This window comes from Mytilus galloprovincialis, chromosome 13, assembly GCF_965363235.1.
Source record: "Mytilus galloprovincialis chromosome 13, xbMytGall1.hap1.1, whole genome shotgun sequence".
Lineage (NCBI taxonomy): Eukaryota > Metazoa > Mollusca > Bivalvia > Mytilida > Mytilidae > Mytilus > Mytilus galloprovincialis.
In genome coordinates this window covers 69,286,009-69,302,296 of record NC_134850.1, presented here as the reverse complement: position 1 = coordinate 69,302,296, position 16,288 = coordinate 69,286,009, and the positions used below count along the sequence as shown (strand labels likewise).

General features: G+C 31.1%; 2 protein-coding genes across 2 annotated transcripts; one reads left to right on the top strand and one right to left on the bottom strand.

Annotated features, from left to right (window-relative positions):
• The first annotated feature begins 220 nt into the window (after positions 1-220).
• Positions 221-9,033, top strand: LOC143057823 (trafficking protein particle complex subunit 4-like). The gene is made up of 5 exons (XM_076231241.1): positions 221-467; positions 2,434-2,608; positions 5,231-5,334; positions 7,477-7,603; positions 8,364-9,033. The coding sequence occupies exons 1-5, from the start codon at positions 293-295 to the stop codon at positions 8,434-8,436; spliced, it is 654 nt and encodes a 217-aa protein (XP_076087356.1). The 5' UTR covers positions 221-292; the 3' UTR covers positions 8,437-9,033.
• Positions 9,034-11,489: 2,456 nt separating this feature from the next.
• On the bottom strand, positions 11,490-15,383 carry LOC143056273 (G-protein coupled receptor 157-like). The gene is made up of 3 exons (XM_076229364.1): positions 14,627-15,383; positions 13,254-13,459; positions 11,490-11,920 (listed from the first exon to the last, which is right to left on the bottom strand). The coding sequence occupies exons 1-3, from the start codon at positions 15,051-15,053 to the stop codon at positions 11,549-11,551; spliced, it is 1,005 nt and encodes a 334-aa protein (XP_076085479.1). The 5' UTR covers positions 15,054-15,383; the 3' UTR covers positions 11,490-11,548.
• Between the last annotated feature and the right edge of the window lie 905 nt (positions 15,384-16,288).

The window sequence follows — 16,288 nt, the reverse complement described above, 5'->3', positions numbered from 1 at the left end:
AACACTTCTTTTGGCTTTTGGGATTTTCAACAACAAAAAGAAAGGTTTGGAACAAATTTTGCTAAGATTTTACGAATCTTGTTAACTTAGTATTTTTTTTAATTTTTTTTTCAGAAAGTTATGGTGCGTTGCTGTTTAAAACATTTTCTGATTTAGATGTTTTTTTAAGTAGTTCGCTCAGGAAACAATCCAGTGTGTGGACTGTCCCTAGGCATCGATCACAACAAAGATTGTTTCCCCTGATTGCAATTACAGAAAGGGAAATGAGATGATGAACTGAAAATACTGAGCAATGGCAATATTTAGTGTATACATAATAAATAAGGCTGGTGGTTTAATTTACCAGTTTGACCATAACAATACCCGACCAGAATTGGAGAAAACATTTGCATACCCTCTCAATTTAATGTTGAAAATTTATGATGATAAGGTGGTTGTTGCATTTGGAGAATGTGATGGGATAAAAGGTGATTAACAGGATGTCAAACTGTAGTATTAAGCTTAAATAATCATTATTTATATAAATCATAGTTGTGTCAAATGTATATTTTAGAATACAGACAAATCCATTGCAGGCTGCAACTTAAAGGCAGCTACTATGACAGGCATTGACATTTTTGTATATAATATGAGGCAGGCATAACCTGTGAATGGGAACAAAGTCTGTATGTGTCATTTTTTTTTAATTCAAACATGTTGATAAAAGAAACGGAAATACCGTAACGTTCCCGATTTTGGTTCTGTTGTTACGGATTTAGCTGTGACGTTCTTTAAGTTATGACGTCATATTCATTGTAAACAAAAGAAACGCTTTCATCAAGTAACGTTTTTTTCATATCAAACAATTATTAAAAATGAATTAGTATTGAGTTCCAATCTTTTTTTTTTTACTAGACTGATAAATATATATTTCATTCAAAGTCTCATGCAAACAAGACAGGAAAAGGAAGTAGATTCTGTGTGAATGCGGGGAAAACCAGAACAGGAAGTAGATCTGAAAAAAGTTAATGGTTTTGAGTTCATTAGTAGAATGAAAAATTCCAGAAATTTTCCTGATTTTTTTTTTTTTTATTATTATTGATTTTTCTACCATAATTGGGGACTTTGTTTTTTCTACACAATGGTGTATAACACGCCTACTTTTGTTGTCAGAATCATCCTACCTAAGCTTGTCAATCGTAATTATTTCGTCTACCGAAGCCAGATTGGAAACATACATTTGTACGACTCACAGTAAAAGGTATCTTCCCATATACTTCAATTGTTGATTGGTCAAATTTTATTGGAAGGTCTGATCCTGATTCTGATCCTAAGGTCAATAATTGACACGACTTGTCTCTGAAGATTGTACTGTATATTCCTTGTACGGTGCACCATTTCTCCTGGTAATTTCTCGCAAGTACTTGAAAATTTAATTTAGGCCCAGGATTGGGTATCAGGTCTATAGCTTCTCGAAGTTTCTGATCTTATTAGATTTCATACGTAAATTCCAGAGAGTCTGAATGACATTGATGTAATGGGAAAACTTGTAACATACCACCATTATAAACACTTGTTAATTTTTTTTCACTGTATCTTAAACAATTTAACTAACTTGGTGATAAGTTCTATTCAGACAAAAACTTCCATTTTTTTTTCTAAATGATTTTTGTAATTAATCTTTGACCTGTCAAATATTGAAACAAGTTTATTTTTTTGGTTTGTTTTTTCTTTAAAAAAAGGAAGTTTTTACGATGCGAAATATGTTCTAGTTACCCCCCTTTGGCCGATCGTTTGATATTCTCCCTTAACTGATTTTGATTTGTGTTCACTCCACCTTTTAGTTTTAAAGTGAATTCCTTTTCCTAGTCATTACATTAGAAATCAAATCAAGAAATTTCCCATCCCTCCCCCCCCCCCTTTTTATTCATTTAATTTTTGCATATTTTGCATCAGTAACTTATACATTTTTTTTGTACAGCGGATATTTATTTTTTGTGGCCCGCCATTATGTGTATTATCCTGAATTAACTCAATAAGTATTAGTATTTGTATATATATGCATTGGTGTTTGTTCTTTATATTATTGTAAAGACATGTATATAAAGATTTATGTTTTCGGCCAAATAAATTTTATATTATTATTACAGTCTTATATGAAGCCAAAAGTAATTTAAATACTTACATAAACATTTACATAAGTGATTTTTTAAGGAAAAAAATCCATAGAGTCATGTTAAAGTTATGTGAAAGCATGGAATATTATGTGTATGCATTTTTTGATGATGAATATTATTTTATACCTCATGTCAGTCAATGTCCGTCATGGTCTCTTACATGTACAATGTATTACTTAGCATGTGATTTCAGGATCCCCTATTACAAAATTATTAACAACAGACAAACAAGTATTGTCATAACAGATCTGCAACATTTACCGTCTTCTCATTTCAGTTGGTCATTGTGTACTTGGAATTAATGGTATTACTGCAGAAGGCAGATATTTGCAAGACGGCAGAGAAATCTTAGAAGTTTTATCCTCAGCAGAAAATTACCCCATTAACATCAAATTTGGAAGGCAAAAATTATCAACAAATGAAAAAATTATGTTGGCTAGCATGTTTCATTCGTAAGTATAAAAAATTATGTTGGCTAGCATGTTTCATTCGTAAGTATTCTAGTCTTTTAGTGTTACTGGTAAAGTTTGACTTACTGTATCACGTTCCTGTAAATTCAGAAATTGTTGCGTGCATTTATGATTGCGATTTCGTCATTTTAAACTTCCAAATGTGATTTTAATTCTTAAGATTTTGAGAACAATCCTGTTTAATTCATATGAAATATTTCAAAATGGGAGATTAAGTTATTGCGCTTTCAACTCTGTCGCATTATTTACAATAATAAAAACCTCGGTGGCTCGCGGGTATAAGATTTTCAGAAAAAAATTAAACTTTAATATTTCATTACAAATTTTATTTATTACCTTTAGTAGTTGTTACTTTATCATATGGTACAAAATTCATTCCCAAAAATCAATTCATGTTGGCCCCAGGTGACTTTTAAAATGTAGATATCATTGAAAAAGCTCAAAATTATCTCCCTTTGGTGCAAAAATGCCATATTTTGGCATTAGAATTGAAATATCTTTTTTAACTCTTCGGTGACCTATATTTTTTATTGTTGTTTTCGAATAAGCTGTACATAAACTAAATAATTGTAAAATTTAAGCGATTTCTGCAATTTTAGTTCTTTTTTTATTTCGACAAATGTTCGATATTACCGCTATTTCTGCTATTAGTTCAACAGAAAAAAGGACATTAACAAAAATGTATGCTTCTTTCGAAGGCAGATTGTGAGCGTAAATGAACTGTGAGCCCATTTTTGGGGAAAGACGGCTTCAAGCCGTCAATCCCCTATGGGGTTGACCAGAGTGACATTCCCTCACATCATTCATTTTGTTTTTATAGTGTGGAAAATCCCCCAACAAATCTGACTGAGATTGATGAGATGGGGAGACACAAACGAATAGATTGACTTTAAACACTTTTTTACACATTTCCCTTCTGTTTCTCTCGAAATTATCGTATATTGAGCTCTTTACACTATTTACGTTTCTTTTACAAACCGGAAAAATCGGTATGACGAGATATTCTAAATATATCCAACCTACATTATATTTTATAGTGACGTCATTGTTGGAATGCCACACTACGCAGAAGCAGGGATATCCTTCACTGGTTATTTAAATCATTCTCAAAGATTGTGCACTAATTAAAAAATGGTGTTTGTTAAATTTAAACATAATTATGTTTGCTGTAGATGATTCAAACATCAACATGCAATACTTTAATTTGTAGGAACAACTTTCAAAGTAAACAAAGTCCGAGGGGCTACTTGAGATTGGGGAGAGAAACGATTTTTTTCATTTTTTTCTGTAAAACTCTGTTTTGAGAATCTTCCTCCAATTCAGGAGCACTTCAATTTATGAGTAATTATCCACTAAAATAAACACTTAAAAATGTGACATTTAGTATATGATAAGTAGTCTTCCATTAAAACTAAATTTTGTGTACCAACATAATCATTGTAATACTCTGTAATGGTAACAAAATAAAAAAAATTACAAATGTTGCATTTTGTAGTTTAAACCTATTTATTCATGAAATTTTACAAATATTTCAAAATGTAGGATTTGGAAACAAGCTTCAAACAGTTTACATCAATCATATTGTTTTTTTTATTAGTACCTGTATCCCTGTGATGAGAGTTGTAACTGGGAACTTTATCAATGGAAATTTAAAACTGAAAATCTGAATAAATTTTTCAGTCCTAACTTTCTTAAGAAAAAAATTAAAAATCTTAAGAGTACTGTCACAAAAAATGGAAAATGGCCCTAGCCTGCAGTTCAGTCGTACACTATTAAGATTTCAAAAAATATTGTAGTTGTTGTTAAATGACAGAATTCAACTAGTTGAATTTTAGATACTTAACTATCAACTTTAATTGAATGTTTAGATTTAGAAGATGCAGATCTCTTCCATTGGTCTAAATTGAATCCTAAACTAAAGAAACGAAATTACATTAAACAACAATTGATTTCAATATTGTCAACCTTTCTACATGTTCTAGCTGATCTTTTTTTCATTCTTTATATGAAGACTATCAAAAGATACCCCCCCCCCCCCCCCCAAAAAAAAAAAAAAACAAAAAAAAATGAAATAGAAACAAGGGCCGTCTTTCCCCTCAGAGCTATTCAGCTCTTTGATTTATTTCATTTTTCTATTAAGTATAACACGAATAAGATAAAGTTCATTTATAGAAAAATATAGAGAAATCCTATATTAAATAAAAAAAATTTGATTTAGACCGGCGAGCCCCCTTAAAGGGTCAAGTGAGCTGTTCTTCTTTGTTTTGTTTGTTTTTGCATTTTTTATCTTCATGTTTGCTTTAAATCACAGTTTCTACCCTTTTCTGATTATATAGATTCCTATTTTGTCTCTGACCAGGGTCAACCAGTACCAGACAAGTTGAATTATAATATTTTTCTGCTATGTTGAATATGCTATGGTTTTGAAGTTAAAAAAATTTTGAAAATTTTTTTTATTCTCCAGCATTTTAATAATATCTGTTCCAAACATGGGTTTTGATATTTAAATCAGATTATACACAGTATCTGTGAAGCCTGACTCCTATGTCCTTTGGCATTGATAGCTATATAGATAATAGATTTGTTTGTTATTTATTATTCCAGATTATTTACTATTGGTTCACAGCTTTCTCCAGAGCCTAGATCTTCTGGTATAGAGTTATTGGAGACAGATGTATTTAAACTTCACTGCCATCAGACAATGACAGGTATTTTATTGTTATGTTTATAAACTTTCGAAAAATGAATCTTTTTACTTTATATGAAATGAATCTTTTTTCTTTATATGAAATGAATTTAAAGATAATTGATCTCTGTATATGTAAATATTAAACAGTAAGGAAATTTAAATGTTAAAAATATTCACAGAAACTTGGTTGTCAAAAAATAGCATTAATTGATCTCAATAATTAGCGACAAGAAGTGTCAAGAAGAGACAAGAAGAATAATTTTAGTGACAAGAAGCGACAAGAATTTTTTTTTATAAAAATTACTTATTCCAAATAACTATTAAAATAATACATGTAATATGCAAAAGAAATCAATTTTAGTGACAAGAAAGTTAATATTGATAGAAAAAAAAAATGAAACATAGATCTAATTGCTACATTTATTTACATGATATTTTATTATGTATAACAGCAAGTATTATGTTACCCTGTCGTATTATGATAGTACTTTTTCTTGTGTTTTAGAACAATAATATATTTATCTTATAATTTATTTTTTAAAACTTTTTTTGTAAAATCATGAAAATATATAATAAACTTGCAAAATGCATTTTTTGTGCATCATTGTCCAGAAAATACAGACACAAATTGTGAAATACAAAGAACTGAAATTAAGAGGAAAACAAAATTAAAATGTGAATATTTTTCATCATTTATTTAGTGTATTGCCTCATTAAATAATATTTATCATGTTTATGCATATTGATTGAAGATTAAAGGAAATTAATGACAAATTTTGAGTTTTCAACAGGTGTTCACTATTTACAATGATTGTATATTCTGGCCCGTGCAATTGTATAGTCTGAGGCGTGCAATTGTATAGTCTGACGCATGTACAAAGTTGAAGGTGTTAATTGAATGTTATTGTAGCAATAAAACAAGGGACACGTGCCTCGTTAATATCATTTGATGTTCCACATCGCCGTGTCAATCTAAATCCCTTAGGATAAGGGTTTTCCTCTTGGGCAAAGGAAAAAGTAAGGGAAGTTATAACCTGCAATAATAATCTTACACTCTAAAAATGTCACACCCCTATGGTAACTGCTTAAAAAACTGCACTCAAATGTGCCCATGGTGTGTTTTGTGAAAAATGTGAACAGTGGTTTCAACAAAAATGTCAGAAAGCATCGCATTGTCATAACAAGAGTACAGTTAGAGCATAGCATTAAGCAAATGAATCAAGAGGTTATATTCTATTATGCCCACTCTATATTTATCTCCATTCGTTTATTCATACTCTGTCATTGCTGAAAACAAATACATACATTACCTTAAACATATTCTCTATATTTAATGAAACTACACAATCCCTTTCCTTCTAGGCCTTACAAATGTTTAATTTCTTCATCTATCAGTATAATAAAAAAAATAATCAATTTATTTCTGCCTGTATATTAAAAAAAAAAATGAAATGCATATTTCTTTATATTTAATAAATAAAATTGTATCTTGTCGCTTCTTGTTGCCAAAATTATTCTTCTTGTTGCTTCTTGACGCTTCTTGACACTTCTTGTTGCTAAATAGTGAGACCCGCATTAATTAATTAGACTACAAGTGAACAAAAATTTCATCATTTGACTTATTGTTGTGAGTAGAATATGGAGCACAGGTCAGTACCAAATAAATGTTTACATGACAGGTGGTGTTCATAAACACAAATTATCTACTGTAAACCAACTAATTTCACAAGCCATTAATTTTTGCGACTTTCAGGATTAAATAATGCTAATAAGAATATTCACTTTAATAGTTAAAATGTGGATCATTAAACTACTTTAGGTAGATTTGAAAATGGTGAAGTTAAAGTGATGAAATATCTGTGATAAATAAGTTTGTTTAAAGTAGTTGATATGAATGTGTTTAATATTTGCTGGTCTAAAAGTTTGTTTGAAATTGACCAAAATCTTTGCATTCTTCACTGAAACATGTATAAATAAAAAAATGAAGATGTGGTATGATTGCCGATGATACAACTCTTCACAAGAGACCAAATGACACAGAAATAACTGTATGGGCATTTTCCATGACATTAAACACATTTATTTTTTTGGGTTGGTCTTTGTTATTGTTGAAATTTAGTTTTTCAACTGTATTATCATGATTAAATATTTTATTTTACAGGAATAAAATTTATTGTGATAGCAGATCCTAGACAAACTGGTGTTGATGTGTTTATTAAAAGACTTTATGAGATTTATGCTGACTTTGCTTTAAAAAATCCATTTTATTCCTTGGATATGCCTATAAGGTAAGGAAGTTAACAGTTAGTTATATTCTATAGTTAAAAGATCCTCCTTGTTACCGGGCTCTAGCATTGGGACAAATTTAATGGATAAGTTGTTGATATTCTAGATATCTGTAGTTTCGAGTATAATAGCTTCATAATCTGTTATTTTGATTAGCTGAAAGCAATCACAAGAAATTGAAATTTCAAAATGTATTTTTCAATTAATTCAATATTCATGACAGTATGTGCTTCTCAGTACAAAGTCACAACAATGCATAGGAAAACAAACGAACAATCTGCAATGGGGTATAATTTCATAGCTATACCAGGAACATATATTTATAAGAATGTAATGATTTTTGTAATTTTTAAGTTGTTAAAGCATTGATCTTGAACTCATTTTAAGAATGAAGTGCTTCTGAAAAACTTATATTCTCAAATGAAATGTTTGACATATTTATCTGTAAGGAGAGGATGAAAATTTTTTTAAGACTCTTGGCCAATATAAAAATTTTTAAAGTGTCTGTGACTGTTTGGTTATTTCTAATATTACGTCATAAGTTATTTTCTTAAATTCATGTAGAAGTAGTTGCTTTTTATTTAAAAAAAAAATGTTATATTTCAAGCAAATAGTTGAAATTATGTTTACAAATTCTAAGCATTCTGATGAACGATGAAGGGCACATTGACCTAAACATATGATGGTATAAGTTGCATAGGCATAAGGTGAACAGCATATTGCCCATTACTCTATTTAATAAACTTATTTTTGTCTTTTCAGATGTGACCTGTTTGATACCAATCTACAGCAAACAATAGAACAAACTGAAAGACAAGGAATAAATACTGTATAATGTTCATATAAATACTGACGATGTCATGCTTTTATTGATTTAAATTTTGTAAGATTAGTATTGTAATTTTATAGGTTTTTTTTCAAAATTCCTTGAAATAGGACGAATACTGTATCAAACAGAGGAAGATATATCCATAACACTGTTTGTCAATTCAAAAACACCCCAGATAAAAATTTGTCTTCCAATTGAATGGATTAATATAAAAAATTACATAGCATTTTGTTAAGATTAAGAAATAATATTTTTCTTATGTACTTGTAGATATATGATAAAAGTTCAATATTTATTTTGACCTTATGTTAAAAAGTACAAACAGTAAAATATACCATTTCATAGTATTGGATTTGTTGAATAATATTCTAGTTGAAGTGATAAATACATTTGATAAAACTAAATGAAATGTACACATAACTAACTGAGTCACTGAGCCTAGGTTACAATGTGGACATACACAGTACTGTGTATGATTAATTGCATGATAGTTAATTGCTATACATGTAGTATGTTACATGAAATATTTATTTGAAGAACTGTGCAATATATGTGTATGAAATAATAATCAAATGAATAGAAATAAATAAGACATTCCATACAGATATTTCTTTGTTTATAATTGCAACCAGATATAAGTTTCAAGAGTATGACTGAATCTTAAATTAGCTATTTATCACAAGATAACATTACACTGACAAAGGTACTATTTACACTGTGAAACTCATTTAATTGAATATTTTAGTTTAAATAGTATACTTTCATAAGAAACACAACAGGTGCTACATGTGGAGTAGGATCTGCTAACCCTTCACGAAATCCCCCCCAAGATTTTGATGGGGTTCCTGTTGTTTTTGTACCCATATATGTGACATTTTGTTCACACATCGTTGTCAATATAATGGAATTTGACGTGACTGGTGTACTATACTTTTTGGACCTTTTGGATTATAGCTCTTCATCTTTTATATAAGCTTTGGATTTCAAATATTTTGGCCACGAGCATCACTGAAGAGACCTGTATTGTCGAAATGCGCATCTGGTGCAAGAAAATTGGTACCGTTAATTTTATTGTACAAGTGAGAGGTTTAGCGCTATCAAACCAGGTTCAATCCATCATTTTCTAAACTGAAAATGCCTGTACCAAGTCAGGAATATGGCAGTTGTTGTCCATTCGTTTGATGTGTTTTGTCATTTGAATTTATCATTTGATAGGGGACTTTCCGTTTTTTATTTCCTCAGAGTTAAGTATTTTTGTGATTTTACTTTTTTTTCTTCATATAACTGGTTAATTTACAAACTTGGACATATCAATCATGTCCAAAGCCATTTGTATAGAATGACTATATGAATAAGATGTTGTACAATTGCCAATGAAACAACTCTCCATCTAGGTCACAATGTATAAAAAGATAACAATTATAGGTCAAAGGACTAACAAGAATGCCAGGGTGACAAAGTGTTTAAGAAAAAAAAAATCACAAAAATACTGAACTCTGAGGAAAATTAAAAAAGGAAAGTCCCTAATCAAATGGCAAAATCAAAAGCTCAAACACATCAAACGAATGGACACCAACTGTCATATTCCTGATTTGGTACAGGCATTTCAATGATGTCAATTTATGTTGCAGATTCTAGGTACATGTTTATTAGTTATAAGCGTGAATTTAAGGAACTTTTAAGCATCACTAGAAGATGTGTTATGGACATTAAAATATCTTGAAGATCAGTATTGATTGCAAATGTATACAGATATTGTTACTCCTATAACTGTTCAAATCATATTTAGACGATAACTTAATATACAAGAAGATGTGTTTAATATTAAGGCAACCGTAGTATAACCATGTTCAAATGCTTTCCAACAATACAACTTATCACAATAGTCCAAATAACACTAACACTAACAAATGTAGGTCCCGTATGGCCTTCTACAAAGAACAAAGCCCATACTGCATAGTCAGCTATAAAAGGCACCGAAATGACAAATGTAAAACAATACCTTCCCTTCGTAAATTTTATGAACGCCATCACGAGTTGGTTTACCGTTATGGAATAACCGTTTCACAGATGATATCTGATATGTTCCTTACATCGTAACTACGATCCCCTTCCCCTTTTATGAATTTGACCTACCGAATTAGACCATTTTCCGTGTTTGTAATAACATAAGCAACACGACGGGTGCAACATGTGGAGCAGTATTTGCCTACCCATCTGGAGCAGCTGAGATCACCCCCAGTTTTGGGTGGGGTTCGTGTTGCTTAGTCTATAGTTTACAATGTTGTGTCATGTGTACTATATTTGTTTGTCTTTTTGATTTTTAGCCATGGCGTTGTCAGATTATTTTTGATCTAAAAGTTTGACTATCTTTCGCCCCTCTTTTTTAAACAAGAAAACTATTGCATAATCAATATCCAAAAGTGAACGAAAAACAAATTTGTAACTTAGCAACAAACGACAACTACTAAATTACAGGCTCATGACTTGAGACAGGCATATACATACATATTGTGGCGGGGTTAAACATGTTAGCGGGATCCAAACCCTCCCCTAACCTGGGACAGTAATGTAACAGTAAAACATGAGAACGAACGATACAAATCAGTTGAAAAATACTTAAGTCATTAGATGGATACAAATAGAAATACATCTAACAAAAACACAGTGTTGACGTGACTGGGTACGTGTACATCCCAACAACAAAAAGATTATAAATACAGATCTGAGATACCTTGAATTTACTTACAGCAAGTTCAAAACCAATAACAAAGTTAACTAATCTAGCAAATACATTTCGGTATTTTGAATTATATGCCGTTGACAAGGTGACCATCCAAATTGTCAACCCTTAAAGGTTATTTTTAGGATGCAGACCAAAGTGAAATAAATTAATGCATGCAATGATTATGCTCCAAATCGTATAAAATAATGGGTCCATGATTAAAATGATTGTCAGAGTTTAGTTGTTTGTAATGAAGAACGGTTCTTTGAATCTTTCTCTGTTCAAAATTATGCGAGTCAAGAGCAATGATAATGGGTAAATTAATGACAAACAATACTATAGACTCATATAACCCATATATTATATTTAGAAAGAAACAAAACTGGAAATAAGTTAGAAAAACGAAGTTCTCTCATTATTTTGTTTTATGTTTTCACCCAACCTGTTTAATTTCCTTCTACAAAAAGCTAATTTTACATGTGTACGAACGGTTTTGTCACATAAACAGAAAAGAATAAAATTCCAAAATGCCTGCGCACTGTCTCCATATGAATGTAGAAATAATAAAGCTTGTTTTATGACATGGTCATAACAGTAGTTATTAAATGGTATATCGGTTCTAACCAATCCTAGAACCAATCGTATAATCCCCCACATGCGTAGACAGTAAATGATAAGACAGCTGATACAGTATATTTCATCTTCTCGTCTCAGTTCATTACTGATTTGGTTCCACTGAAGAACGTTCCTATTAAACCGTCTTCCCTGAAAACACAAAAGTTCACACTAAATTGTTAACCATTTTGTTTTATATCACATGTATGTTTTTTTTTGTTGTACTGTAGTGTAAAGATCACCCCAGTTTTGTTGGGGTTCGTGTTTCGTATTTCTTCCTGGGTGACGTTTACATTTTCTGACGTCAAACACGCGAAGCAATGAATGTCCGGTGTTGATGTTAAATTTGATAGATGCTTTTATGCTTCTTTAATAAATATTTATTGTTTTGAGATTGGGACACAGTGATGACTACTGTACCCATATTTTGACAATTTCACCTATTATGTCTGTTTTGTTCACGCATCGTTCTGAATATAATGGAATGTGATGCGACTGTCATATAAATGAGAGGTTTAGCGCTATAAAACCAGGTTCAATCCACCATTTTCTACATTTGAAAATGCCTGTAGCACGTTAGGATGTGTTTTATCATTTGATACGGGAATTTCCGTTTTGAAATTTCCTCGGAGTTCAGTATTTTTTGTGATTTTACTTTTTGCTAAGTCTTTAGTTTTCTATGTTGTGTCTTGTGTACTGTTGTTTGTCCTTTTGTCTTTTACCTTTTTGAGCCATGACGTTGTTTGTTTATTTTCGATCTTTGAGTTTCAATGTTCCTCTGGTATCTTTCGCCCCTTTTTTATAGGTTTTGAACAAGCAAGTCGAGTTGAAGAAACTTATCTAGAATGTACATTACAAAAAATAACATAAAGGCTACCCGTCTTGGAAAAGAGTCTGTCCTTCGCGATTTGCCCTTTTGCAACATGTTCCACATGAAGTTGCGCAAAATTGTTTAGGTTTATTGTATTAATCGTTATATTACCCCACTACTTTTTGTTTGCCTGAATCTTACAGCTGTCGTTCCGATATTTTACTGAAATTGTTTTATTCTGCCTGCTGCTATTTTCGTTCTTAAAATTTAGATTCCTGTCACTTGTATTTCAGATTTAAAGACACAATTCTTTTACTCTTACAAAATGTAAAAAAAATCTATACATGGACGATGCTTCTTTATTTCGAATGCGGTCGTTTTAAGGAAGTACACAATGGCGTCGACATTTTTGCATTCTTGCAATGAAATGCCCTTCGCTTTTCATTTACATATAATCCGAATAGGGATTTCGTCCAGATCATCACATGTTAATCTAATTTAATTGTTATCTTTACATTTCAATTGTTTAGCATAGTTGTTTACGTTTTCAGTCAGTGATATTCAATTTGTTATTTGACACCTGCTTCAAGCTGGTTATTACGTATTTGTTTTGTTTAGTGTACATACAATTGCTTACATGCAATTTTGGAGACCGTACATGAGTTTACTCACTTGTCTATATGTTTTTATTTTCATCATTATATACAAAATTGCAATTACAACATATGTGATGACTTCCCATCCTTTGCCCGTCACAAGCATCCAGAATAATCCCCATTTTGTATCTACTGGAACCTTTAACCAACACCATACGCCATTTATGGAGTAAGTACCATTACCAAGCTTGTCATATAAATATGCTGTTAATGTAATTACACCTAAAGAATTTAAATAAAGATAACAGTTAATTTTAAGTACAGTTTATCGGATGTTGACAATCTTACGACTACCGCTATGTTGAAATTTGTGAGTTGCAGTGCAGTGCATTTCATTTATTTTACTTAGTTCACAGACAAGCAAAAGATATCAAAGTGACTTTGAAACTCATCAATCCAATATAAACTGATAGCTCTAAGACCTTATAAATAAACAAAAAAGAATTAAAATAACATAATACATTGCACAACACAGAAACAAAAGACTGAAAAACACATACCCTACCAACACCTGGGATCATCTCATGGTGCTCTGGACTATACGGTATGGAATCATTGACGATCATTTCTGGTCTCATGACTAATTTTGAAGATCTTTACCAAGTTTCCAAGACATTTGACAAGAAATGGATAAGAATATTGTCTATACGTCATGAGTGGATAAAGATACATGAAATACCATGGGGAAAACTACAAACGACGAAAAGACCAGCAGTAGACAACGATCAACTAAGAAAACAAGAGGACGATTATTTTTACAGGTTTATTTTGCAGATTAGCACATGATGATCGTTTTCAAAGGTTGTTTGTTTAATTATCAATAAGGAAGTTATAACCAACCATGATTACACCTGATATTCTTTTTCAATTACTGGGTTGATTTAAATCACCCGAAAGAGATAATTATATATATAAACTTCATACAGACTTGTAAGAGACAATTACCTCAAAGATCAATTGATCAAGTTTTGTTTAGATTGGCCTTGATGTTTTAGGACATTTTAAAAATAAGAATAACAAACGAGGGACGATAAATTATGTTAATAGTTCACAAATACAATAAATAATAAATAAAGTGACACTACTTATTAAAGACCCCGTATGAAGGAGGGATGTGTCTCTTAAAGGTCATATATACCCTGAAAAGTTTGAATTGTGGAAGGTACGGACAAACTGAAAAGGAAAACAGAAAAATATTGGAATATAAATTTTTACCACTAGTTCTGTATTATAACCTGTAATTTTAGATAAAAGTGCATACACTAGTTGACTATAACGACTTATCTAGGTTTCATGTAATGTAATTTTAACATATCTAACTTCCCACAAAATAATAATGATTTTATCAAAACAAACATCATTTTTAATAATTCTTGCTGACTTACATACCTGGTATTCCCCATACAATAACATGAATGAGTTTCATTGTTTTTCTGGTTAAAAGCGGGTCTTCCTGTATCCAAACACATCGAAAAAGATACATCGCTATTGATAGAATCCACAGAAATGAGGAGATACTGAAAGAAGTGGTAATAAAACTTTGTCCAACACACACAGCATTACTTGAAAGAGACTGTTTTGAATCCAAGTAATAAAACTGTACACCTCCCACGCCATTTCCAAATGCAATGCAAATGTCAGCTATTGTCAGAGCAACCAATAAATCTCTGACTCGATTTTGAGTTTCTGTGATTCTCGAATATGACCATATTATCAATAAACCGCCAATGATAGAAAGAAGTGAACTTGCAACTGTTATTCCAGCAGAAATAGTTAGTTCTTTATCAGAGAAATCTGTTTTGTTCATCTTTAACATGTTTAAGCTACATTTATTTTAATTTGTGTTTACACGTGGTTAATGAAAATTCCCTTTCATATTATGTTATCATCAGGAAAAGTTATTGCAGATAACAAATGAATTTGATTTTAACACATGATTTAATTAGTCATGTATTGTGATTTGATAGGGCGACACCCATCAAAATCACAGTAATGATCATGTCTATTTAAAAAACTCGAATTGGCATCGCACATTTTGAGCTGGTTATGGATAACACCAGTATTGTCATAGAAGGAATTCAAACAGTATTTACTAAACGTATAGATGATAACATATCAAGACTCCTTGTGTACACGCCGTATTATTGATTAGATAACAGAAGATGTGGTATTAATGGCATTGAGACAACTCTCCATCCAAGTCATAATTAAATTTGTAAAAGTAAACCAGGATAGGTCAAAGTTAGGTCTTCAACACGAAGTCTTAGCTCACACTGAACAGTTATCGATAAAAGGCCCCAATAACGACTTGTGTAAAACCATTTAAACGGGAAAACCAACAGTCTAATCTATATAAAACACGAGAAACGAGAAACACTTAGGAAACACATCAACAAACGACAACCACGGTTCCTTAATTATGACAGGTGCAAACAAATGCAGCGGGTAAAAACTTTTAATATGTACCAACATTCACTCGTTCCTGAAACAATAGTGTAACATCACAACATAGAAAGACACACTATGAAATAGCAATGGCTTTAGTGAACACACATATAAATTACAAGAATTGAAACGATGGATAATGACTTTTTGTTTTACTGTTTCCCAAAAAAATCAAAGAAAAAAATAATTCCAACTACCGAATTTAACATGCTTTCGTGACCTTATTACTGGTAATGGTTAAACCAGAAAAAAGGTTATTTCCAATCACTTCATTTACAATCGAACGTTTATCATGTTTACACTATATATGAAATTGTCGCCTACGATAAGGTATATCACAAATATTTATCTTTCAATAAAAGTAAATACAATCTCTCAAATCAGATAACTTGTCACCTATTTATTGACCTATAAAGTCACACTGATATGAACCCACTAGTAAACATCCTGATAGAATTTTATTCTGCCAGTAGCGTCACAACATGGGACTAATATAAACGATTTTCGCATGTACTCATGACACGCGAGATTTTAAAACCAAGAATGCAAAACCATTTACGAATAGAGTATCTCTTTTGTATAATAATGCAAAACCATTTACGAATA

Bases quoted from the DNA above. Each gene is read 5' to 3' on its own strand.
- LOC143057823 (XM_076231241.1), top strand. From the start codon at position 293: ATGGCAATATTTAGTGTATACATAATAAATAAGGCTGGTGGTTTAATT. The intron at 5,335-7,476 runs GTATTTTATTGT...TTTATTTTACAG, and splicing joins CTGCCATCAGACAATGACAG to GAATAAAATTTATTGTGATA. The intron at 7,604-8,363 runs GTAAGGAAGTTA...TTGTCTTTTCAG, and splicing joins TCCTTGGATATGCCTATAAG to ATGTGACCTGTTTGATACCA.
- LOC143056273 (XM_076229364.1), bottom strand. From the start codon at position 15,053: ATGTTAAAGATGAACAAAACAGATTTCTCTGATAAAGAACTAACTATT. The intron at 13,460-14,626 runs GTATGTAAGTCA...TAAATTCTTTAG, and splicing joins TATTGTATGGGGAATACCAG to GTGTAATTACATTAACAGCA. The intron at 11,921-13,253 runs GTGAGTAAACTC...TTGTGTTTTCAG, and splicing joins AAATAAAAACATATAGACAA to GGAAGACGGTTTAATAGGAA.